General features: G+C 33.4%; 2 protein-coding genes across 3 annotated transcripts in view; one reads left to right on the top strand and one right to left on the bottom strand.

Annotated features, from left to right (window-relative positions):
- Positions 1–25,385, top strand: part of CCDC73 (coiled-coil domain containing 73) — a 100,416-nt gene that overhangs the window by 26,313 nt on the left and 48,718 nt on the right. The window contains exons 3-8 of the mRNA XM_007111128.4: positions 2,013–2,084; positions 3,734–3,769; positions 4,703–4,777; positions 18,444–18,482; positions 24,132–24,267; positions 24,510–24,589. Coding sequence (XP_007111190.1) covers positions 2,013–2,084; positions 3,734–3,769; positions 4,703–4,777; positions 18,444–18,482; positions 24,132–24,267; positions 24,510–24,589 — 438 coding nt within the window. The remainder of the gene's footprint in view (positions 1–2,012; positions 2,085–3,733; positions 3,770–4,702; positions 4,778–18,443; positions 18,483–24,131; positions 24,268–24,509; positions 24,590–25,385) is intronic.
- The window catches only part of EIF3M (eukaryotic translation initiation factor 3 subunit M), an 87,406-nt gene continuing 65,723 nt past the window's right edge, over positions 3,703–25,385 (bottom strand). The window contains exons 8-11 of one of the 2 annotated variants that reach the window (XM_028501673.2): positions 19,002–19,152; positions 13,373–13,425; positions 11,816–11,876; positions 3,703–3,753 (exon numbers count right to left, since the gene is read on the bottom strand). In XM_028501673.2, the coding sequence (XP_028357474.1) occupies positions 3,710–3,753; positions 11,816–11,876; positions 13,373–13,425; positions 19,002–19,152 (309 nt within the window). In that variant the 3' untranslated portion in view covers positions 3,703–3,709. Of the gene's footprint in view, positions 3,754–11,815; positions 11,877–13,372; positions 13,426–19,001; positions 19,153–25,385 lie in introns of those variants that run through there. The other variant, XM_007111130.4, reaches the window with a different exon arrangement.

Here is a 25,385-nt window from a genome sequence, read left to right as displayed (position 1 = left end):
GGTTATGTGATGTTGCCAGAGTTTATGGTATGAATAAAATTTCAAAGTTTCTTTTAATATTTAGAGAAATTGCTCTTTGCAAGTTTGAGGAATAAATGGAAAGTTGGGTGTGTGTCAGAGCAGTGACATTGATTTGCCCACCTGATATTTTTTCCCTTCATTTTCTTAGCTAGTTCAGGATGTTTTTCTTCCCCAGTGTCTTTTCTGCTTAGAATAAGTATCTACAGGTGTCTTTACCATGAGACTCACTCCTCTCATGCTTGATGACTGGAGTGGGAGTATTAAATTGTTTTATCTGTAAGGGTACCAGTTTATTCTTCTTTTGTTCTAAGGCTTTTTGAAGATCTGAATTTGGAGATCTAGTAATGGGGCTATTTCCCATTCCAGTTTTTGTTGCCTGTTAAATCTCCTATTTCTAGATTTACAGCTGTTCACAAAAAACAGGGAGAGAGATGGAGTTCATATTTACTTCAGAATCTGCTCCTCAAAGAATTTATCCCTGAAGTGTCCTATAAATTCATTCTTTCCTTGTTTGCAGGAGTAGAGTCTAATATATTTTCATAAGAAAACTGGGCAATATTCTCTGAAAAATTTTGTCCAATATCTACAGCTTTTCTAAATGTCTGGTTTCTGGAGAATTCCCTGACAGTCCAGTGGTTAGGACTCGGTGCTTTCACTGCCAGGGCCCGGGTTCATTCCCTGGTCAGGGAACTAAGATCCTGCAAGCTGCGTGGCGTGGCCAAATATTTAAAAATTAAAAAAAAAAAAAAGTCTGTTTTCCTATGCAGTTTGGGATTTCCTAAGTCATTCTTGGGATCTTCTCACTTTGCCTTTTATATTCTTTTTTTTTTTTTTTGCCTCTGAGCATAAGAACCAATTGATACAGACCTTGGAACTGGCAGTATTATTTTTCAAAATTAGTTATGGGAATTAAAATATTTTAAAGTAATTTCTAACTTCAGGAAAAATAAAAGTTATATAAGAATAGAAATGTAATCATGGGACTTCCCTGGTGGCGCAGTGGTTAAGAATCCGCCTGCCAATGCAGGGGACACCGGTTCAAACCTGGGTCCAGGAAGCCCCGCTCGCTGCAACTAGAGAAAGCCCACGTGCAGCAACGAAGACCCAATGCAGCCAAAAATAAATAAATAAATTAATAAATTAATTTTTTAAAAAGAAATGTAATCATGATATACCATATGGCTTAGCATTGAATAAAAATTGCAGTTATAAGAGTATAAATGCTGACTATTGATTTAAGCCACAATTTTTATATAATTCTGTTGGAAGAATAGACGGAGGGCATGTAGGGTTATGGTTGTACAAGAAAGCTGTAATATAGGAGGTCAGTAGATAAATTTTTAAAATTGTAGAATCATGGAGTAAAATAACAGAAGCATTTGAAAGTGGTTGCCAGTTTTAGCTCTAATTTTTTAAATTATGAGAATTATTTGATAAAGATAGAAGAAAAAATTCATCTTGAATCTAAAGGACAGGACACACAACTTCTACCAAAGAAAGGTGGAGGGGAAAGAAATGGAATTGTATACATGGATTTTTTTTCAAAAATGCCCTGTGGTAGTTTTGGTTTTGTAAAAAATTATTTCAGTGAATTTAAAGAATCATATGTTACCATGTAAACATTTGTGCTTAGATAATAAAATTGGTTTTTTTGGAAACTGTAGTAAGACTATAGTCTGCTTGTATACTAGGCTTAATTTTAATAACTTGATGAAAGATATTTTCTTGAAGAAAACTTTAAAGTAAGCTATATTCAGAGTTTAAAATTTTAGAGAGCAATATGTTTTATCATGAAGAAGCAACTGGAAGCAAAATTATTGTATGCTGAGTCCATGACAGTTAAAAAAATCATAAAATTATCATAAGTTGCATTTTAAGAGCATAAAATAATATGTGCAATGAATATGTTTAACTTTAATTTGTGAACCCAATTAAAATTCAAAACTGAAAGTGGCTAGAATCTGTTTTAACTTTTCATGATTTTAAAATAGGAAACTCTTCAGAATCAAAAGGAAACATTAACAAAGCAACACAAAGAAGCAATGGCAGTTTTTAAAAAGCAGGTAATTTCATAAGGATAGACAAACATTACAGTTTTAAATATTGCACTTTTCCCACTTCTCATGAATATTATGACAGGTTCTCCATACTCACTGAAGACAAAAAGGTTATTATTGGAAGCAGGAAATAAGGTTATTTTGAATCACAACTGATAATAATGTAATGTAGTAGAATGATTTAGTTAAGGAAAGAAATTAGGAATACTATTTTCTTGGAGATGTGTTTTTATTGGTCCTAAATGAAATATGTTAGTGATATGTGTGTTCTTGCTCTTTCTCTCCCTTCTCCCTTTTCTGTCTTTAATTAGCATATCCTAGGAGCTTACCTTTTCCACATTACTCCTTTACCCAAGCTAACATAACACTGGTGAAAAGCTGAAATGCAAGTAGGGAGATGTAAAGGATGAAGAGATGTGATTATCATGCACCTCCATAAATATCAACTACTAACAACTAAGAAAGATCAGTAGAAGAATTGAAAAAAATATATTTTAAAGAAATGAAGAACAACTCCTTCTGTTATTTTGAATTCTATAGCTCTTCTTTACTACCTCACATTTCTCTTCAGTCCCTAATTATAAAATGTAAGTGTAAGAAATGTGCCTATGGAGAATGTACTCTGGAAGTGCTTTTCCTATAGCCATGTATAGCCAACATCACTATTTTTTTTTCCATTTTCCTTCCCCCTTTTTTGTTTTTATCTCCATACAAGTGTGTGTGTTTAGAGAGAAATGCATAAAAAGAAATAAACCTATATAACCTAATCACTAGTGGGTTAAGGTTATTGGTAATTTACATTGTAGTGTGGATTTGTTTAAGCAGATGATAAACTCCCTTATAGTCTGAAATTGGCTTTACCTAAGTTATGGGAGTTCTAATTGAAGGGTAAGGAAGCAGAAACCAAATGTACAGCATAGTATTCTTTAGGAGAGAGCAGTTCTATGTCTCTGTTACCACAAGGGACTCTGGGCAAGAAAGAATATCCAGGTAATTGAAGGGTAGAGGAGAAAGTGCTATTGGGTTCTTTTTTTTTTTTTAAATTTCTTTTCTTTTCTTTCTCTTTAAAAAAAGGATTCTTGAAGGTAAGTGAGGAATATGGAAAATGAGATGGAGAAATTCCAAAGAAAAATTTTATTTCTTGACAACTTTACCTAGTATCCTTGTGTTGCTTGGAATATTTAATTAATTTCCTTTGGCAAGTTCACCTTAGTTTTTCTGTTTTAAAATGTCATTATTTGTTTATTAGACTAACACATGCATTTAAAAAAAATTTCAGAAAATACTGTCAGTGCAAATACAAATGATACCAATTTTATAAAAGTATGCCTTCAGAAAATGTTATATGTTATTGTTTATGAGTAGATGGCAAAATATTGAAACATTTTTAAAAAACTGGAGGGAAAAACTGAAATTTCAAGGATGATTGGTGCTCTGATCGTGAGATTAAATTGTTCATTTTCTTTGGTGACTATCTTTTTTCCCCCTTTTATACCTTTTATTATTTATTTTCTCAGTGTAAAAGTAGCAGAATCACATTGTACTAAGTTCAAACAATATAGAAATGTAAAACATTTCTGTAGTCTCATTGACCAGTGTAAATCACTGGTAACATTTCACTTACCTGTATTTTAATTTTTAAAATTCTTTATCAGTTGCAAATGAAGATGTGTGCCTTGGAAGAAGAAAAGGTATATATTAATTTTTTAATAATTTGAAACATAGTTTAAATGCATTTAATTATCAGTTCACCATAATGGAAAGGAGCATTGGTAATAAACAAATGGAAACTGTTAATTTCTTAAAATTTTAGAAACAGAAAGGACCTAAGGGAATCATGTTATTCGAGCTCTTATCATTTTACAGTTGAGAGTACTGAGGCCTAGTAAGATATAAATGACTTGCTGAAGCTCCCATTTTGAAGTGGCAAAGCTAGGACTAGAACCTAGATTTCTTCAGCCCCTAAATTAATGCTCTTTCCACTATACTGCAGTGTTTCTATTAAGTATAAAATATATTTTGTGCCTTTTCAATGAAATTACCTTCTTTAAAAAACAGTAAGATGATTTGCATCTGCATGCAGACCAACAGGAAAAGAGTATACAACTCTGAACAATGCTAGAAATTCATCTGGCATTAAATGTTTTCTCTAGCTATTCAATAGTTCATACATGTTTTTATTATATCAAAGGACATGTCATTTATAATATTAAAACTTAGAGTTATTTTTAGCAAAAGACTTTCTTTTAAAATTTTTCTCATATCCTTATATTTATAAAACAAATGTACTGTGTCTTATTGATTAGAATATATTTATTCTAGCCATATGAATTAAATACTTAATTATATAGTATCCATAAGTTCTCAGGAATGCTCTACTGATAAAATGATGTATTGTTACAATGAGATTTTCCATTTCATGATATTTGTAACCTTGTATAAACCTTATTGTAATTTTATGATATCTTGAAGTCATTAGAAATATAAGTTGTAGTACAGATACATGTTTAAATTCTGTGAAGTATTAGGTTTCAAGTAGAGACTTTGGTTCTTGAACTCTAGTTTTCCCTGTTAATAATGTCACTTACATTGGAAAGTACTGAAATATAGTTTTTTACTTGAAGGGAAAATATCAACTTGCTACAGAAATAAAAGAAAAAGAAATAGAAGGATTGAAGGAAACATTAAAGGCATTACAGGTAAAGTAACTTAGTATTGCTTGAAAAGTAATTTGGTATTTTAGCATTGTATCAGTAAAATGCTGTAAACATGTAGTGTAGCAAAGTGAAGCTGAAAAAAATTCATATATCATATATAATTTAGTACTTTTTTCTGAGAGCCTTCGATTTCAAATTAGTAGGATTTTTGCTTTATCTTTTATTTTAAAAGGAAATATTAACATAACTTTCATTATTTCTCACAGTAATATAATTAGATATATGTTATTTTTAGCACTTTATAGATGACAAAAGCAAGTTAGGCCTATATATTATAACTGATTTATCCATGGTCCTTAAAAATTAACATAAAATAGCATTTATTGTTATTATTATTTGCTAAGTACTATGCTTATTTTCTACAAATTCAAAGATGAAGGAAACATCACTTTGCCTTTAAGTCATTCAGTCTCATACAGAGGTATGAGGTATACAACAGTATACAGAGGTATACAACAGATGATGAATCATTCAATACATATTTATGAAGGTCTACTATGTGCCAAACCCTGCTCTAAGCACTGGGAATACAGCTGTGAGTAAAAGGGTCAAAACCTCTGCCCTTGTGGAGTTTACATTCTAATGGAGAAGACAAACAATAAAAAGAGATAAAAAGTAAAATAGAGATTGTTGGGGGAAAAGATATTCACATGATTTCAGAGTATCACCCTATAGATAATATTAATTACAAAGAGCAAAGTAATTTTTACAGTGGAAGAATCTTGATGGTTACTACCTGAATCAGGTAATTCACACTGTAGTTTGGATTTGTTTAAGCAGTTGACAAGCTTTCTTCCTTTAGTCTGATTACAGTAGTACAAGGATTCCTTTTCTCCACATCTTTACCAGCACTTCTTATCTCTTGTCTTTTTGATCACAGCCATTCTGATAGGTGTGAGGTAATCTCATTGTAAGTTTGATTTGCATTTCCCTGATTATTAGTGATGTTTAGCATGTTTTCATATACCTGTTGGTCATTTGTATGTCTTTCTTTGAGAAATGTCTGTTTAGGTCCTCAGCTCATTTTTTAACAGGGTTATTTGGGGTTTTCTGCTATTGAGTGTGTATATGACTTCCTGCTACATTTTGGATATTAACTCCTACTCAGATACATGGTTTGCAAATGTTTCTCCCATTGCGTAGGTTGCCTTTTCACTCAGTTGATTATTTCCTTTGCTGTGTAGAAGCTTTTTAGTTTCATGCAGTCCCACTTGTCTATTTTTGCTTTTGTTGCCTGTGCTTTTTGTGTCATGTCTAAAAAATCATTGCCTAATATTGAGAAGCTCTTTTCCTAAATTTCTTTCTAGTAGTTTTATGGTTTCAGGAGTTATGTTTAAGTCTTTAATCCATTTTGAGTTGATTTTTGTTTATGGTATGAAATTTTGTATATTGCATGAGGTAAGGGTCCAGTTTCATTGTTCTGCATGTAGATATCCAGTTTTTCCAACACCATTTATTGAACACTGTCCTTTCTCCATTATGTGTTCTTGGTGTCCTTGTCGAAGATCAGTTGGCTACAGGTATGTGGATTTATTTCTGGGCTCTCTGTTCTGTTCCATTGGTCGATATGTCTCATGTTGGTTTTGGTTTTGCTTTCGTTTTGTTTCTTGTCAGTACCATGCTGGTTTGATTACTGTAGCTTTGAAATATATTTTAGAATCAGGAAGTATGATGTCTTCAGTTTTGTTCATCTTGCTCAGATTGCTTTGGCCATTCAGGGTCTTTCGTGATTCTATATAAATTTTAGGATTGTTTCTTCTATTTCTTTTTTTTTTTTTTTTTTTTTTTTTTTTTGTGGTATGCGGGCCTCCCTCTGCTGCGGCCCCTCCCGCCGCGGAGCACAGGCTCCGGACGCGCAGGCCCAGCGGCCACGGCTCACGGGCCCAGCCGCTCCGCGGCACGCGGGATCCTCCCGGACCAGGGCGCGAACCCGGCCCCCCCGCATCGGCAGGCGGACGCGCAACCACCGCGCCACCAGGGAAGCCCTGTTTCTTCTATTTCTGTAGAGACTGGCATTGTGATTTTGATAGGGATTGCACTGAATCTGTAGATCACTTTGGGTAATACAGACATTTAAACAATATTTAATTTTCCATCCATGAACACAGGATGCCTTTACATTTATCTGTGTCTTTTAAATTTCTTTTATCAGTGTTTTATAATATTCAGTGTACAGACCTTAAATACTCTGCTTAAATTTGTTCCTAAATATTTTATTCATTTTGTTGCGATTGTGATTATTTTCTTAATTTTCTTTTCAAATAGTTTGTTATTTGTGTATAGAAATGTGGCTGATTTTTGTATGCTGATTTTGTATCCTCAATTTTACTGAATTCATTTATTAGGTTTAACAGTTTTTTTGTTGTCCTTAAGGTTTTCTATATGTATGATTATGTTACCTTCAAATAGAGATAATCTTACTTATTCCTTTGTGATCTGGATGCCTTTTATTTCTTTTTTCTTTTCTCATTGCTCTGGCTAGGACTTCCAGTACTCTGTTGAATAGAAGTGGTGAGAATAGGCACTCTTGCCTTATACTGGTTTGATTATGATGATCATAATGGTTTTTTTTTTTTTTTTTTTTTTTTTTGTGGTACACGGGCCACTCACTGTTGTGGCCTCTCCCGTTGTGGAGCACAGGCTCCGGATGCGCAGGCTCAGCGGCCATGGCTCACGGGCCCGGCCGCTCCGCGGCATGTGGGATCCTCCCAGACTGGGACACGAACCCGTATCCCCTGCATCAGCAGGTGGACTCTCAACCACTGCGCCACCAGGGAAGCCCCTCTGTGGGTTTTTTATAAATGGCCTTTATTGTGCTGAGGTAAATTTCTTATATACCTATTTTGTTGAGAGTTTTTATCATGAACAGATGTTGAATTTTGTCAAATGCTTTTTCTACATCTATTGAGATGAACATGTGGTTTTTTTTCTTTCATTCTATTAGTGTGGTGTATCACATTGATTTATTTGCATATGTTGGACCATCCTTTTAACCCAGGGATTAAATCTCACTTGGTAATGGTGTATGATCCTTTTAATATGCTCTCGAATTTTGTTTGCTAGAATTTTATTGAAGGTTTTTGCATCTATGTTCATCATAGATACTGGCCTGTAGTTTTCTTTTCTTGTAGTGTCTTTGTCTGGTTTTGTTGTCAGAATGATGATGGTCTCATAAAATGAGTTTGGAAATGTTCCCTGTTCCGTGTTTTGGGAGAATTTAAGAAGGATTTGTATGAAATCTTCAAATGTTTGGTAGAGTTCTTCCATGAAGCCATCTAGTCCTGGGCTTTTCTTTGTTGGGAGGTTTTAAATTATCGTTTCAATATCCTCATTTACGGTTGGTATGTTCAGTTTTTGTAGTTCATCAATCTTCAGTTTTGGTAGGTTGTATGTTTCTAGGAATTTATCCATTTCTTTTAATGGGAGAATTTGTTGGCATATAATTGTTCATAATAGTCTCTTATGATCCTTTTTATTTCTGAGGCATCCATTGTAATGTCTCCTTTTCATTTCTAATTTTGTTTATTTGATTCTTCTGTCTTTTTCTTAGTCTAGCTAACAGTTTGTCAATTTTGCTTATTCTTCCAAAAAACCAACTCTTAATTTCGTTGGTTTTTTCAATTGTTTTTCTATTTGCTATTTGATTTATTTCTGTTCCAATCTCTATTATTTTCTTCCTTCTGCTGATTTTGGCCTAGTTCTTCTTTTTCTAGTTGTTTGAGATGTAAAGTTAAGTTGTTTATTTGAGGGTTTTTTTTAATGTAGGCATTTATCATTATGAAATCTCCTGTTAGTATTGCTTTTGGTGCATCCCATAAGTATTGATATGTTGTGTTATTGTTTTTGTTTTGTCTTGAGATATTTTAAAAATTCTCCTTATTTTAACATAACAAATGTTCAAGAGTATGTTGTTTAGTTTCCATGTATTTGTGAATTTTCCTGTTTTCTTACTGTTAATGATTTCTAATTTTATTCCACTGTGATCAGAAAAGATACTTGGAATGATTTTGATCTTCTCAAATTAAAGACTTTTTTGATGACCTATCACATAAAAGTTGACTTTTCTGTGATACACCATATGATAGACATATGATCTATCCTGGAGTATGTTCCATATGTGCCTGAGAAGAATGTATATTCTTCTTCTGTTGAGTGTAGAGTTCTGTATATGTCTGTTAGGTCCATTTAACCTATAATGATGTTCACGTCAACTGTTTCTTTATTGATTTTCTGTCTGGATATTCTATCCATAATGGAAAGTGAGGTATTGGAGTCTCCTACTATCATTGTAGTTTTGTCAGTTTCTCTCTTCAGATCTGTTGATGTTTGCTTTGTATATTTAAGTGCTCTGATGTTGGGTACATATATACTTATTATATCTTCCTGTTGAATTGACTCTTTAGCATTATAGGATGACCTTCTTTGTCTCTAAAGACAGTTTTGACTTAAAGTCTATTTTATCTGATGTAAGTTTAGCCACCCCTGCTTTCTTTTGGTTAGTCTTTGGTATATCTTTCATCCTTTTACTTTCAGTCTACGTGTGTCCTTAAATCTACAGTGAGTCTCTTACAGATGTATCACTGGATTTAAAAGAAATTTGTTTAGCCACTCTGTGCCTTTTTATTGGAGAGTTTAATCCATTTACATTTAAGTAATTATTGATAGGTGTGGAGTTACTGTTGTCATTCTGTTGATTGTTTTCTGTTTTAGTTGTGTAGTACATCTCTTCCTCTCTTGTCTTCTTTTGTTATTTGATGTTTTTTATAGTGATTTAAAAAATTCTTCTCCCTTTATCTTTTGATGGTGTTCCATAAATCTTATGGCCTTTCTTCACCCTCTTTCATTCTTTTTTCTTTTCACTGGATAATTTAAAATGATCTGTCTTTGAGTTCACTGGTTTATTTCTTTTGTTCCATTGAGTGTGCTGTTGAAGCTATTACATTTTTCATTTCATTCATTGTGTTCTTCAGCTCTAGAATTTTTTTTGGTTCTTTCCTTATGACTTCTGTCTCTTTATTGAACTTCTCATTTTATTCATGTAATATTTTCCTGATTTTTTTGGAGTTATCTATGTGTGTTGTCTTATAGTTTGCTGAGCTTCTTTAAAACAGTTATTTTGAATTCTTTGTCAGGTAGTTCATAGATCTTCAGTTCTTTGGGGACAGTTACTGGAAATTTGTAGTATTCCTTTGATGGTGTCATGTTTCCTTGATTTTTTTGTGTTCCTTGTAACCCTTTGTTGGTGTTTGTGCATTGAAGGAGCAGTGACCTCTTTCAGAGTTTTTGGACTAGCTCTGGTGGGTATAAACCTTGACCTACTGGTGAATGTGAGGATGCTGGCTGGGTGGCATATGTGGTGGTGTCAGGTGTAGTGCTGGGTCTAGCAGCTCTGGCTTGGTTGAGGAGCAGTGATGCTTCTGGTTCCAAGAAAGGGCACAGTGGCCTGGGCTCTAGGCAGCTCCATCAGCTCAGGTAGGTGTAGACATTAGCAAAGACTGTAAGTGTCCTTGGAGGTGAAAGCTGCTGGTGTCCATGGTAGTGATGAGGGCTTTTGAGGTCCTTGGTGGTGAAGGCTGCTGGTGTCTTCCTGCTCTCCTTTTCTCCCATTTTGGGGGAGTTGTTGCTGAGGGCATTTCTTTTGGCACCAAGCTGTGTAAACCTAGAGGATGGAATGACACAAGTGAAATGCTTCCTATACTTTTCTATTCAGACATCCTTGTTTTTTTGTGCTCTACTGGGTTGCCGCAGCTTCTTAATTGTACTCCAGAGCTCTTCCAGAACTATTTTCCTTTGTAGGTACTTGTTAAATTATGTGGGGGAGTTGGGAAGGCTAGGACCTCCTGGTCTACCATCTTTCTGATGTCACTCCCATGAATTCTTTATATTTCTCTGAAATAAGCCCTTTTTGTTTGTGTTCTGGGCTTCAGATTGTTTCTTCAGTTTGTCATTTGTATTTTTTTTTTTTTTTTTTGCGGTACGCGGGCCTCTCACTGTTGTGGCCTCTCCTGTTGCGGAGCACAGGCTCCGGACGCGCAGGCTCAGCAGCCATGGCTCACGGGCCCAGCTGCTCCATGGCATGTGGGATCTTCCCGGACTGGGGCACAAACCCGTGTTCCCTGAATCGGCAGGCGGACTCTCAACCACTGCACCACCAATGAAGCCCCAGTCATTTGTATTTTGATTTTGTTTGTTTGGCTTTTTGTTTAACATTTGCTATAAATTATTTATTTTTCTTTTACAGCTTTTGGAGTTTGTCATGGTTAGAAAGGCATTCACAACTACAAAGTTATAAAAAGGATTTGCCAATGTTTTCTTTTATTACATCTAAGTACTCAAATTTTACATTAGATCTTTGATCATTTGAAGTTTATCTTTGTAACACAGTATGAGATATGGATCTAAGTCTATGTTTTTTCAGGTTGTTATTCAGTTGTCTTAACACTATTTAGATTCTCCACATTTGAGATATTAAGCAATTTTTATTTTGGATTTCATTTGTTACTTTGATGTAACAAAGTGAATAAAAATTAAGTACAACAAAATGTCAATGAGTTCCAAGAAGAATGTTTTTAATAAAAAGAAGGGCATGGATTCCATGCCTCAGATTGGATGAATTAGAGGCTGGAAGATATTAGTGATATAGTAAAGAATCCTTATATCTTGTTTCTTCAACAACAACAGCAACAAAGCAGTAAGTGATTAGAAACTCCAGAGAGAACAGATTACCATATAACCAAGGCATAAAGTAAATTAAAATTTGGGACGGTTTTGAGCAATTGATGGGTTAAAACAAGAGAAGATATTTAGGTCCTGACCCTAGTAAAATCATCCTTCATGTAGCACATTGGACCTATACAAAGGAAATGTGGTATTAACACCCTGTTGGGCTTCGCATTAAACAATATCTATATTGATTGTAATAACATAAACACTGTTGACTTCCAGTTTTTAGAGTTAACCTATAAGCAAAACATTGGAGACTTAATTATGGTTACAGAACAAAACTTAAATGTTACTAACCTTGTTGATGAAAAAGTAAAGGTGCAGTGAGATGAAGTTGATGGTGATATCCAGAAATACTCTTTAAAGTTGATGGAAAAGAAATAGAGGTTTAAGGCTACTATTTAAAGTTTATGTAGTTATACAGTTTAGTGATTCTTATCATACCTCAGATATCCAGTTTAAAATGACCCCAGTAGGTAAACATTTTTAAAAATTATTTAAATTAAAAAGTTGTTCTTATAATTGAGTACACCGAAATGACCATTATAGCTATTATAGAAGACTCTAATGTGTTTTCTTACAGTATCTTGAACTAGGCATAACTTACTTCTTATTTCTGAATAAATCTTGAAAGTGTTACTTTTTTTTCTACTAAAATGTTGTCAATAAAGAAATATGCCAATTTTGTTGTAAGTGCTTTCTTATTTTAGCACTTTTTCTTAAATTGTTTCATTTGATACCACTCATGCATGTTTAATTATCTGGATAATGTAATGAGTATTTTCAAATCAAAAGAAATTTCTTCATATGGCTGACCCTCTGTGCAAGAGCTGTAAGGATTTGTTTTGCCTTGTTCAGCCCGTGACATAGTACAGGTGATGTATATGTTACTTTATGGCTGGCTGAACATGATATATGAACAGTGTAGAACAATGAAGATACTTCTGGTGTTTCCCCTCCAAGTTAAAGAAAAAAAACTTCCTCTTTAATTATGGATCTGATATAAATCCATTAGGCAAAGAAAGTTCACAGCCTCTTAACCATCATGTAGCAACCTCCCTCCCTCCTTTACTTAGGTTGCTACTTTTTTCCTTTCATGAGGTTGTGCCTACCATGTGCAGGAATAAGAAATCAGATAATGCCTTTTCTTGAAAAGTTCATAGCCAAGCCACTCTACCTACTGAATTCTAAAATAAAACAAATAGACACAAAACCACAACACACCAAAAGCTGAATTATTTTTCCTTTAATGGATTCTTTGAATGTGTTTAACTTCTATTTAAAATGGTACCTTGTTACTTGATTTTAAAGGGATTAGTTAGGGCTTCCCTGGTGGCGCAGTGGTTAAGAATCTGCCTGCTAGTGCAGGGGACACGGGTTTGTGCCCTGGTCTGGGAAGATCCCACATGCCGTGGAAATAATAAATAAATTAAAAAATATATATATATATATAAAAAATAATAAAGGGATTAGTTAGAGCAGGGCAACCTGCTTACATCTAAGTTACCTGACAAATTAAACTTTGTTTATGTAAACAGTATGCCTAAGGGCTAAATTTTGCTGAGTGTCCTGTAGATTTTTTTGTTTGTTTGTTTTGTTTTGTTTTGTTTTTTTGCGTTATGCGGGCCTCTCACTGTTGTGGCCTCTCCCATTGAGGAGCACAGGCTCCGGACGCACAGGCTCAGTGGCCAGGGCTGAGGGGCCCAGCTGCTCCGCGGCATGTGGGATCCTCCCAGACCGGGGCACGAACCCGTGTCCCCTGCATCGGCAGGCGGACTCTGAACCGCTGCGGCACCAGGGAAGCCCATGTCCTGTAGATTTTAAATAAATTATTTATGCCTATTAAAGACTTACTATTATACATGATCCTGTGGTAAGACTCTTTGTCTTCTTGAACCTCGATTTTCCTTTAGGTAAAATGAGGAAATTGAAATACATCAGCATTTCCCAAACAAGACCATTTTTTGAAGCAATAATGTATCATATTCTCTACTCTACTTCAGTTAATTTTAAACTTACTGAATTTATAAATTAAGACATTAATTCTTCTCACAGAACTGAAGGCATATTTAATACATAATGTGTTATTTCTACGATTGAATCTTTATCTTATTAGGCCTTACCTAACCACAGTGATAAAAGGGAACTCAATTCCTGGAGCTTTGACTGTGCACACTTATCCATAAGGAATTGTTAGATATTTGGAAATTTTGTAGTTTGGAGAATCATAAACTTACAGAGATGTTAGAAATACATTACAGAGAACTATTTTCCTGGATGACTTAAAAGTAATACGCCAGGGACTTACTTCCCTGGTGGTCCAGTGGCTAAGACTCTGTGCTCCCAATGTAGGAGGCCCGGGTTTGATCCCTCTTCAGGGAACTAGATCCCACATGCCGCAACTAAGAGTTCACATGCTGCAACTAAAAGGTCCCACATGCTGCAGTGAAGATCCCGCATGCCACAACTAAGACCCAACGCAGCCAAATAAACAAATAAATATTTTTTTAAAAATAAAAGTAATATGCCAATCTGATGCCCTGTCACCCCCAAATACTGTAATATCTCTCCTATAATCAAGGACATTCTCCTACAAAACCATAACACACCCATAAAATCAGGAAGTTAACACTGATATATAATTGTAAATTAATTCTCATGCCCCATTCAGGTTTCACCAATTGTCCTAGCAAAAGGATCCAGTTTAGAATCTTATGTTGCATTTAGTTGTCATGTCTCTTTGACCTCTTTCAGTCTGGAACAGTTCCCCAGTCTTTGTATGATTTTAATGCCTTTGAAACTCTTGAAGATCACAGTCTAGTTATTTTGTAGAATGTCCCTCAATTTCTGTTTTTTTTTTTTTTTTAATTGAAGTATAGTTGATTTACAGTGTTGTGCCAGTCTTCCTCAGTTCCTGTTTGGATATTTCCTCATGAATAGAGATAGTTTATGCATTTTTGGCAAGAATATTACAGAAATAAGGCCTTATTCCTATAATTGAATTCTATCAGATAGCTGATGATTTCAGTTTGTCTTATTATTGGTGATGTTCACTTTGAATATTTGATTCAGGTGGTATCTGACAAGTTTCTCCAGTGGAAAGTTACTCTTTTCCCCTTTGTAATCAGAGTACTTTATAGGCAGGTACTTAGAATAGAAATGTCCTGTTTCTCTCCAAACATTTAATATATTCATTTATTTATATCAGTTTAGAATCGTAGTTTCTTATTTTATTCAATGGATAAAAATCTGTGACTATCATTATTTATTTTGATCCTCACATTATCATTAGTTTGGCCAGTAGGAGTCTATTCAGGCTGATTTTTTAGTCTTTTGGACATGACTTTATCATTCTTTCAGCATTTTCCTGCTCTCAGGTAAAAACAAAATGTTCCAGGATCACCTTGTAGTTTACGTAACCTTGCCCTGATATACAGCGTTTCTCCACATTGCCCTGGTTCCTTTTAGTGGAAAATGGAATGTAGACACCCAGATCTGGGCACTGTTACACTCACTACTATTGGGGTGTCATTGGTCTCAGACCTTCTTAGTAGACAGAGCTAGGGAATCTGTGTATGTATTTATATACACACAAGTATATAAACACATTTAAAATTATGTTTGTTTCTCTGTCAATCTATATATGTCAAAAACCATGAATTCACATTACTTCCATTTCCAATCCAAAACCATAAGGTTAATTTTAATTTATTTCCCTTCCATATTTATATATTTCTTTTCTGTTACAGTAAGAAATATGACTTTCTTTATTCTTAATATATTTACTTATTTGATAAATTACCCTGTATGTGACCAGGCCACCATTCTGCTACTCCTTCCTAATGTGGATGCCCTCTTCTCCCTGCTTCACCTCTAATACCTGGGTTGCCCTTTTTCAGCACTGCCTACTAAGCACCCTACTTAGCTTTTAACTCCCCATTCAGGCCTGATACCCTGTTCTGGAATGCTGCCACCACTACCCCTTCACCTCTTCCCCATCTAATGAACTTGGGACTGAATTGTTCAGGAAGGGGAGGGGTTAAACATTTTTAGCACAGTATTTAAAGGACTTTATTCCCAAGTAACATAAATCCCGTTAATTTAATGGGAAAATAGATTTGCTCTAAACAAATGTACTTTACAGTCAACTTTTCATAAAATTTTCCAAAAAGTGAAGGATAGCTATAACTAGGAAAACATTTGTACTTTATCTTTCAAATTGCTTTCTGTTGTTAATACACTAATTAGTGTTAGTATAGTTTTGTTCCGGTATTAGAAAGCTGCCAATATCTGGTATTATAAACCAGTTTTATGTGATTTCAGAATGAATAATCATTATATAGAACATCTATAAAAAGATTTCATGTCAATCTAGTTATGTTACTTTCAAATTTGACGTATTTGACAGGAATGCAGCTACATGGTAGTTTTTTAAGTTGGAAAGTGCTTTAGAGGTGTTGATAAAATAGAGCTGTGAATCATGGTTCAGAAAGAATAAAATGCAGAGATATTAATGTTTGAAGAACAGTGACCTGAAAGAATTTGGTAAATTTGCTCTATGTTTATCAGTTTTATCTTTGGCTAATGGTAGCTGTATTAGTGAAGGTTCACCAGCGAAACAGAACCTGTATATATAGAGAGAGAAAGAAAGAAAGAGGTTGATTGATTGATTATGAAGAATTGGCTCACACAGTCACACAATTATGGAGACAGAGAAATGCCATGATCTGTTGTCTGCAAGCTGGAGATTCTGGAAAGCTGGAGGTATAATTCCAGTCTGAGTCCCAAAGCCAGTCTTTTTTTTTTTCCTCTTCTTTTTCTAGATGACCTCTACCTTTTTACTCTGCTTTTGTCTGTATGCCTTAAAAATACTCTGATCTCATCCAGTCTCATTTCTTTAAAATGGGGTCTACATGCAGAGGGCTTCCAAATGTATATCTCCAGCCCCAACTCCAGCCTGGATTGACTATTGGATGTCTAAAAGACATCTCAAACTTGACGTGTCCAAAACTAAGTTCCTAAAATCTCGCCCTGAAAGCTAACTTATTTGTCTTTTCTATTTTTGTTAATTACAACTCCCTTCTTCCTGTTGCAGATTTTTTTCAGCTTTTCCCTCAGAGTATATCCAGAATCTGACCACTTCTCACTACATCTACTACTAACACCCTAGTCCTCTTTCATCATCCTCTTTCATCTCAATTGCAGTAGTTTATTAAGTGTTCTTCCTGCTTCCACTTCTGTTCTCCTTCAGTTTTAATATAACAGTCAGAGTGATCCTTTCAAGGAGTAAGTCAGGCTCTGTCACATTTGTGCTTGGGACTCTTCAGTGGCTTCCTGTCTCATTCAGAGTAAACCATTATTATGCACCACAAGACCTACAGTGATTTGGCCCTACCTCCTCTCCTACTCTTCTGTGAACTCATCTTTTGCTGTTCTTCCCCTTGCTTACTAAATCTTCCAGCCACACTGGCTTCTTTGCTGTTCTCTGAACACAGAAGACATTTTCCCACCTTAGGGGCTTTGCACTTGCTGGAATACTCTTCCTTACTTTCTGTTGAGTCTTTACTCAAAAGTTGCCCTCTCAGAAAGGACTTTCCTGGCCATCCTATGTAATCCCCTTCCCTGATTTATTATTTCTCCTTAGCACTTATCAATATCTAATAGAACTATATATTTTAACTTATTTATATTGCTAATTATCTACATTCCTCAGAATTTAACCTGGACAGGATTTTTTGGTCCAATACTATACCCCCAATGTCTACATTAGTGCTTTACTTATAGTAAGCATTCAATATTTGTTGAAGAAATGAATCACACATAACTCATTCCACCAAAATGAAATAAAATTATTAGTTTGTTCAAGGCAGTATGCTAAAAATTTATTTCACAGGACATGTGAAGTAATTTTAAGAACTTTTGCTTAAATTTTAGCAAATATTAGGTGAGTTTAAGTAAATAAGCACTCATACATGGCTAGTTGGAGTTTAACTTGGTCCACCATTCTGGAGGACTATGTGTGTAATAACAATTGTTAAGTCTATAAAAATGAACAAATCTTAGGAGTCCTGCTTCTTGGAATTTATTCTGCTAAAATGAATAACTACAGAGTTTTCTTGGTACAGCATGTTTATTTCAGAATTCTTGCATAGACCTGAAAACTCAGTAAATCTACAAAAATAAGAGTGATTTGATAAACTATGGTATAAAGTTAAACAGTGGAATACTGTGTAGCCATTAGAAACTTGTGTTGTAGATTAATTTGTAATATAAAAGTGTTCGCTATATATTAAGTAAAAATAGGTTACAGAATAGTACATGTATTATTATTCTACCCCCTACTGACTCTCTTTTAAAGTATAAATACATAGAAAAATATCTGGAAGTACCACGGTATTAATGATTGTTATTTCTGGGTTGTGAGATGGTTTGTTTAAGACAATGTTTTTCCCCTATGCTTATCTATTTTATCAAAATTTTTTCAACGAAGAGCTAATATTAAGTAGCAAACTCTCCTAGGGTTTTCTTGCTGTCCTTCTTGCTTTATTTTTCTTCATAGTAGTTGTCACTCTCTAACTTCTGTACTTTTTACTTATATTTTATTGTCTGTCTACCACCACCCCCACCAGACAGAAATCTTGTTATGGGCAGGGACTTTGTTCATTGTTGTATCCCAGGATCCTAGGAAAATGGCTGGCATATAGTAGGTGGTCCATAAATATGTGTTGAATAAATAAATAAATGTATTGTTTTTGTTATAGGGAATAAAGTTATGGTAAGTAACATTTTGAAAAAGTGTCACTGGAAAAAATTGCATATAAGATACATGTCACATTATATAACATACAATTTTAATATCAGAAGGAATGTATAACAAATAACTAAAAAGTTTTCATGAGATTTTTTTCCCCTTATTTTTTTCAAGGTTTCTAAATATTCTTTACAGAAGAAAGTGAGTGAAATGGTAAGTAAATTTCAAAATATACACCCACCCCAGATTAGTACATAATGTGCCACAGTATTTTTGTCAATATTAATGTGACATTTATTGTAAAAAAAAAGTTGAAACTGGATATTAATATCCCCTTTAAAGGACTGAATTACAATTTCAGATATAGCTTAAATGAATTTATTTCACAAATTTATTTCCAGATAGTGTTTACATGTTATAAAATAAATTTAACACAGTTCCCAAATTATTGGTAGAGGTCTTATATGAAAATTGAACAACAAAGAAGTGAAAACAACAGAATTCTAAAACCCCTTTAATGATATCTTTTCTAGGTATTTGTGTAAACACGTAGTTATTACTTTTAGCCTGAAAAATTGAAATAATATGAAGTAGCGTTTGAATACTACACTTGGGATATGGTACTCATCCTTTATCATTCAACAAGTGTTAATTTGTTGTGCATTCCTCTTTTGTAGTATATTAAAATTAATATTTACATTTTAACAGCATAACATTTTATGAAATATTTACTTTGATATTCTATCTTCCTGTCCCTGTTTGATTCAGAAGAATTTTTTTCTCTGTATTTTTGATTGAGCAAAATTCTCCCATATCCACTTATATCTTCAGAGGGCCTCTTGGGTGGGTTTATGCTATTTCGTTCTTCCTTCTTTGGAGCAGACTGTAAGGCAAGTAAAAATAATTTTTGAGTAAGGTTTATGTATTATATCTATGAGAAGTAAGAAATGAGAGGTCATTCCTTATGACGTTAAATACAAAAATATAAAGTAAGTATTTTGCTTCTTGAAATGTTTTGGTGTGTTAGAAAATAAAAGAGCCATAGAAAGATTGCTAAGCTTGATTGAATAAAAGATGTGAAAATTCTGTCACTGTTCAACTGGAAAGACTACAGATAATACTGTCAGACTATTTTAAACTATGATTTTAATTAAGGAGCTGAAAAACTAGATTCTGGTTTAGCTTTAAGTACCATGACATTCGTACTGAAAGTCATCTTCAACGCTACAGTGGTTTTACACAAAATATAGTGAAATTGAATAATGTGCCCTCTGACCTGGGAGATAAGGCTACAAGTTAAAGATCAAAGGCAACATAAAATGTGCTTTATTTTATTCCACTTTAAAATTTCATCAAACAGATACTTATAATCTTAAAAAACCATGGAAACATGCAATATACTTCTGATAGTTTTTGGTCACTTTTAAGCATTTTGTTAATGTGAATTTAAGACTCTTAAGAACCTACTAAAATTTGAATTATAGTTATATTTTTTCTGACAGCTCAAAGCATTAAATAAATCACTTTGCATGAAAATAATTTTATAAATTGATAGATATACAGTATTTCATGCCAATTTTGGCAGAATATTATGTATATTTTAGATGATGGATTTAAAAGTTAAAAATAAACCTTTTTCTAAACATTCTTAAATTATTCTTTTTACATTATTCTTATATAATTCAGATGACCTTTTCTTTATTCAAAGTACTAAACAGTATTCAGTAATCCAGTTAATTTTATTCAAATCAGCACATTATCCTTTTATAGTGATATTATTTGACTGTGTGCAAGACATGAAACAAGATGGTCACTTGTGCCAAGGCAGGACTTTGGGGAGCAATTGATGTGTCCCAAAAGGAATAATTTTAAAAATAGTTTTAAGACACTTTTAAAGTTCATGATTTCCTATAGGCAAGCTCTTAACTACTAGTAAATTTCTGTCTTGTGGGAATTCAGTAAGGTGATTTTCATGTAGAGGTGGTATGTCTCTAGATAAATTAACACAATTATGAATGGAAAGATTCATCTATCTCTAAAAGTACCCAAATCTCTTGAACAAATGATCACATTGATCATTACCAATAAAACGAATGCAACTAAATATGATAAAAATAAACTATAGAACATCAAATTAATTGATTTGGTCATTGATGAAAATCTTTCCTGCTTTGTTCCCATAATTACTGTATAGGTGACTATGTTGTGTAACTGAGTTGCCAGTAGAGCTTAACGAACAAAATAAAAATTTATCCAACCATCTCTTAGTTATAGTTTATTTCTTTTTTGTATATCACTTTCCTCTAAAGAAAAGACTTATAAGAAGGATTTATTTTGTCTTTATTAAATTAAAACAATTTTTCAGTATTGAAGGTTTTGATGAGATTTGGAATTACCACATATTTTCTTTCAGAGTAGAATATTTTTAGACTAAAGACTTGTCTGGAAGTAATCTTCATGATTATAATAATTATATACATCTGTACACATAAAATATGTAACTTTAGTTTTCTTAAGTAGTATATACCTAATGTTGTGACTAAAAAGGTAGAAGTATCAATATCCTAAGAAAGATGCCATGGGTTTTTAAAAAGTGAGTTTTATAACCCATTGATTTATTTTGGGTTTATATTGAAGAAATTAAAAGGTAAGTTGCAAAAATAGAAATGAGGAATATATGAAGTTTGTTTTGGGGTTTTGAATCTTTTTCTCTACAGTTTACTTATAACAAACTAATTGTTTTAAGGGAAATTAATTTTATCTCCAAAAGTTTTCAAATCAGTCTCTATAAGGAAATAAGAAATGAGGGAAATGAGCAGCTATGGCTTTTATTAGTAAGTATAGTTCTAAAAAGTTGGATGTAAATGTTATTTTAAAATTATTCCTATTTTAAATGCCTTAAGAGGCTTTTAAGTAAACTTTTAGACTACACACACACGTAATTATGCATGTGCTGTCTTTCTCTAATCTTGATTTTCAAAGATTAAAATTGTTTAAAATGGGGTACATATGTATTTGGAAAGCAGGCAATCCTGATATTATTTTCTTGTTGACGGTCTTTGCATTAGTAGTAAAAGTGTATGAAAGAAAAAATAACTTGACCCAATTCAGAGAGGTAAAAAGAACAAAAACAGTACATACTTAGCCATTTCTTAGTCATTGCAATAAAATAATCTTTATTATGCTATAGTATGTAATGTTAAAGTTATAATAACACCATCAATTTAGTTGTATTATTCTTTATAATGTTCTTAGCTTTCTCAGGCAGGTGTTACCAATCTGCTTTTTGTTGTTGCTTCCCAAAGAATTTAAACTATTTGCTGACAGTCATGCAGTTAGTGGCAAGCTGCCCTCTTCATCTAATTATCAAAACTAAATCAGGGCAGCCAAGTAGGTTCATATGTGAACAGTCGCATATAGGCCTGTGTGAGCTAATGAGCTGTAGGTGCCCATTGTGATTTAAACGTCTTTGTAGCATTTATCATGGCCATTGTATAGACTAATGTATTTGAAAATTAGAATTGTATTATGCAGACAAATGAAACTGCATTTTAATTCAACTTTGGCTTCAAGCAAAGGGTGTTGGGATAGAGTATGTTACAAACTAATCTAATGTATACAGAGCTCTATATATGTAGAGAATACATATGAACTCACTTTGATCTTTGCTGCATTTTTACTTACCAGGATTAGTTAACCTTTGCAGGCATTGACAGTATTAATGTGTATTAATATGTAGTGGATGGTATTCTCATAAAGGCTATCTAAAAATTGATTTGACTTGAAAAATGGAAAGAATTCCTTGAATTGAAAAAAATGTCTTTAGACCAATTTTTAGTGAAATTGTATTGGGTTTCTACACATCTCCTGAAAGGAGTATAATTCTCTAGAGAATTAAGTGGTATTTGAGAGGAACAGAATATGGGTCATTATTGTTTATTGTTTAGTTATTGATAATAATGACTACTCAGGTAAGTATAAGATCTCAGGGGTAAGTGTACTTGTCAACTTGTTTGAATTTATAACTGCTGCATGCTTAATTCAAATGACTAAGTAGTGAATTTGAAAAGCCCATAGAAGTGCATGAGAAAAATTAAACCCATCTTTCATAACCATTGCCAGTGTACTTATCACTTTGCTTAAAATTGTTTAAAAACGTCTTTGAAAAAGTTAAGCTTTTCACCATATTTGCCAAGTTAATATAGTTAGGTACAACTTAAATTATGATGTGTGTTCCTTATTAATATTAGAGAGGGCTATTCTTAGTCCAAATAAAACTTAATTAGGCTATTGAAGGCACTTTTAACATTTAAGGAATAGTAATAACAAAACATTATATTGTACTTGGTATGTGACAGGCTCTGTCCTCAGTGCTCTGTAGGCATTAATTTGTCTTATCTTCACAACAACCCTATGAGGGAGAGACTGTTATAATCTCTATTTTAAAGACAGGGTAGATAATTTTCCCGAGGTCACACAGCAACTAAATTACAGAGGCAAGATTTAAACATAGGCAGAATAGCTTTTGACCACTCTACTATACTGCCTGTACTTTGGTGTTAAGCAGTACAAAATGGCTCTGGTTAACTTATGCAAGAGGAAATTTAGTGGAGACACTTGCAATCAATCAGAGAGTCAAGAATGGGTTTGAAAATGAGCAGGGACTAGGTTAATTCCAGGGTTTGAGAAGCAGGATGTAGGAACCCAGGACAAAGGAGGTCTCATATCAGTCTGGATAGGATCACCACTGAACTTCTTTAGCTTTATAGTCTCTTTTGCTCAAGATTCAAATTCCAAGAATGTAGAAATCAATTGGTTTATTTGGAGTAATATGCCCTGTACTTGACTAGGGGAGAATAGGACCCCTGAATTTGGTCTACTAGATTGTAATGAAGCAGTATTTCAAGGAAATACTTGAAACTGTGTTACTTTTGGGTAAGGGAAATAGATACTGTCCAGGCAAATCTAACAAATTGCCACTGTCAGAACTCTATGAGACAACAGTTCATTCAGAAAGTAATTACTGAGTGCCTATTGATGGGCCTACACGGTTCTTTGTTTATCATCTCTCAGTAGAAACTGAAGTGTGTGGCAGAAATGAATGAAAGTTGTGAAATCAGTCAATGATTCTGCTAATGCCAAAATAAAAACTTTCGAAGAGTGTTATTGATTCTGTTAACATAATATTTCTTTTAAAAATTTTAAGTCATTTTTCTAAGTATGGTAAAACAAGCTCCTTTAGCTGAAAGCAGTGAAGGCCCATATTATATATAGGGTTCAATTTTTACCAACTGTGTCTCCTAGCTTAAGTAAACTTTCTGCTATACTATATTGTCTCCCTAACACTGATAGATATTGTTCTCATTGTTCCAGTTTTTAATGCAGTGAGAAGGTGCTATATTCATTAATATTAATCTCAGAAAATTTATCTGAGTTTTGATAATGCACATTATGATTATGTCAGCATTTAGAGCAAAAAATTATTTCCTAAATTATCAGAGTATTGCTTTAATAATATTCCCCTCACTTTGCTTAGTGCTGTACTGGACTAATTAACTTTTTGGTAAATGAAACAACCAATTGATTTTGAAAAATAAATTATAAACAAGGAGAATATAACCTTAAGTGACTATTTTGTTACAGGAAAAGAAAAAATGCTTTAATTTTACCTAGATTTAGAACCTAACTAATATTTCCTCCCTACGGTGTACTCAGAGAGTACTTTTTCATGACATACTTATGTTAATAACAACAGTTATTAAAAACAGTAAATTGTTATGTATGTTTAATAAATATGTGTGTGTATATATATGTATGTATTTGTTATATATGTATAACATTTAAAATAACTCTTCAAAATAGGAACAAAAAGTCCAGTTACATTTTCTGGCTAAAGAAGATCATCAGAAGCAACTGAATGAAATTGAGAAATACTATGCTACAATAACAGGTCAATTTGGATTGGTAAAAGAGAATCATGAAAAGTTAGAACAAAATGGTAGGTGCTATCTTATTTAAACTTAACATATTTAAGAGGAAATATTTAAATGGACTTATTTATAATGAATAAATTGAACTAATCTGATACTGGTGATAGTAAATGGCAGTTTAATTTATATTATTAAATTCAGTAATAATTATATATATTGCATTGAGGCTGTTTTCCTTGTCTATGTTAGTAATATTTCCTTAAAATGTACAATGAATATAATGTTTTCCTAAGTGTCTTTCATGTTACAGTACAGGAAGCAATACAGTTAAACAAAAGACTTTCAGCTTTAAATAAAAAACAAGAATCTGAAATATGCAGTTTAAAGAAGGTATGATTGATATAGTTTATTGTATTATATAAAACTAATTAGCTTTATGAAATAATACCAGAAAAGTTGGGTGGGTTTTTTTGTATAAAGATAAATGAAATGTTTTAAATACAGATTTATAAACTTTGAGTTATGATTTCAATAAATGCAATGAATGAATTTGTTCTAACCCATTCAAAATATTGTTTCTTTGACTTGTGACCAGTGGCATGCATTTTTATGGTGATATGAATAACCAATAAGCATTCACTTTATGTTAATCTCATTAGCACCATTCATTCATTCATTCAACTTTTGAGTGGCTCTGTGTGCCAGGTACTATATGGCACTTAGGGTACAGGTATGAAGAAAATGAAACATGTTCCTGCTTTTTTGAGTTATAGTCCAATGGAGGAGTTACATATAAAACCGTCACACAGATCAAATAATTTAAAACTGTTTTAAGTGTTATGAAGAAAAAGTAGAGGATGTGATGACATTATCATAGGTGACTTCATTACATTGGGGGTAAAGTGGTGGGGGAGGGAAGAGGATGATGTTTCAGGCAAGGGAACAGCAAAAGCCTTGAGACAGGAAAGAGTTTAATATATTTGAGGAACAAGAGAAAGTCTGGTGTGGCTGGAGCATTTTGAGTGAAGGAGTGCATTGGATATTTATTGGTAGCTTAGTGAGCATCATTATCCCCTTTCTCCTTCCTAAACTTATCCAGATTTTTGTTTTGATGCCTCCAGCTTTAGAGAGGAGCCCTAAATTGGCAGAAGGCCATAAACATATTTCATTACTCTAGCCACAGTCT

Source organism: Physeter macrocephalus, chromosome 16, assembly GCF_002837175.3.
Source record: "Physeter macrocephalus isolate SW-GA chromosome 16, ASM283717v5, whole genome shotgun sequence".
Lineage (NCBI taxonomy): Eukaryota > Metazoa > Chordata > Mammalia > Artiodactyla > Physeteridae > Physeter > Physeter macrocephalus.
This window is presented reverse-complemented; position numbering and strand designations above follow the sequence as displayed.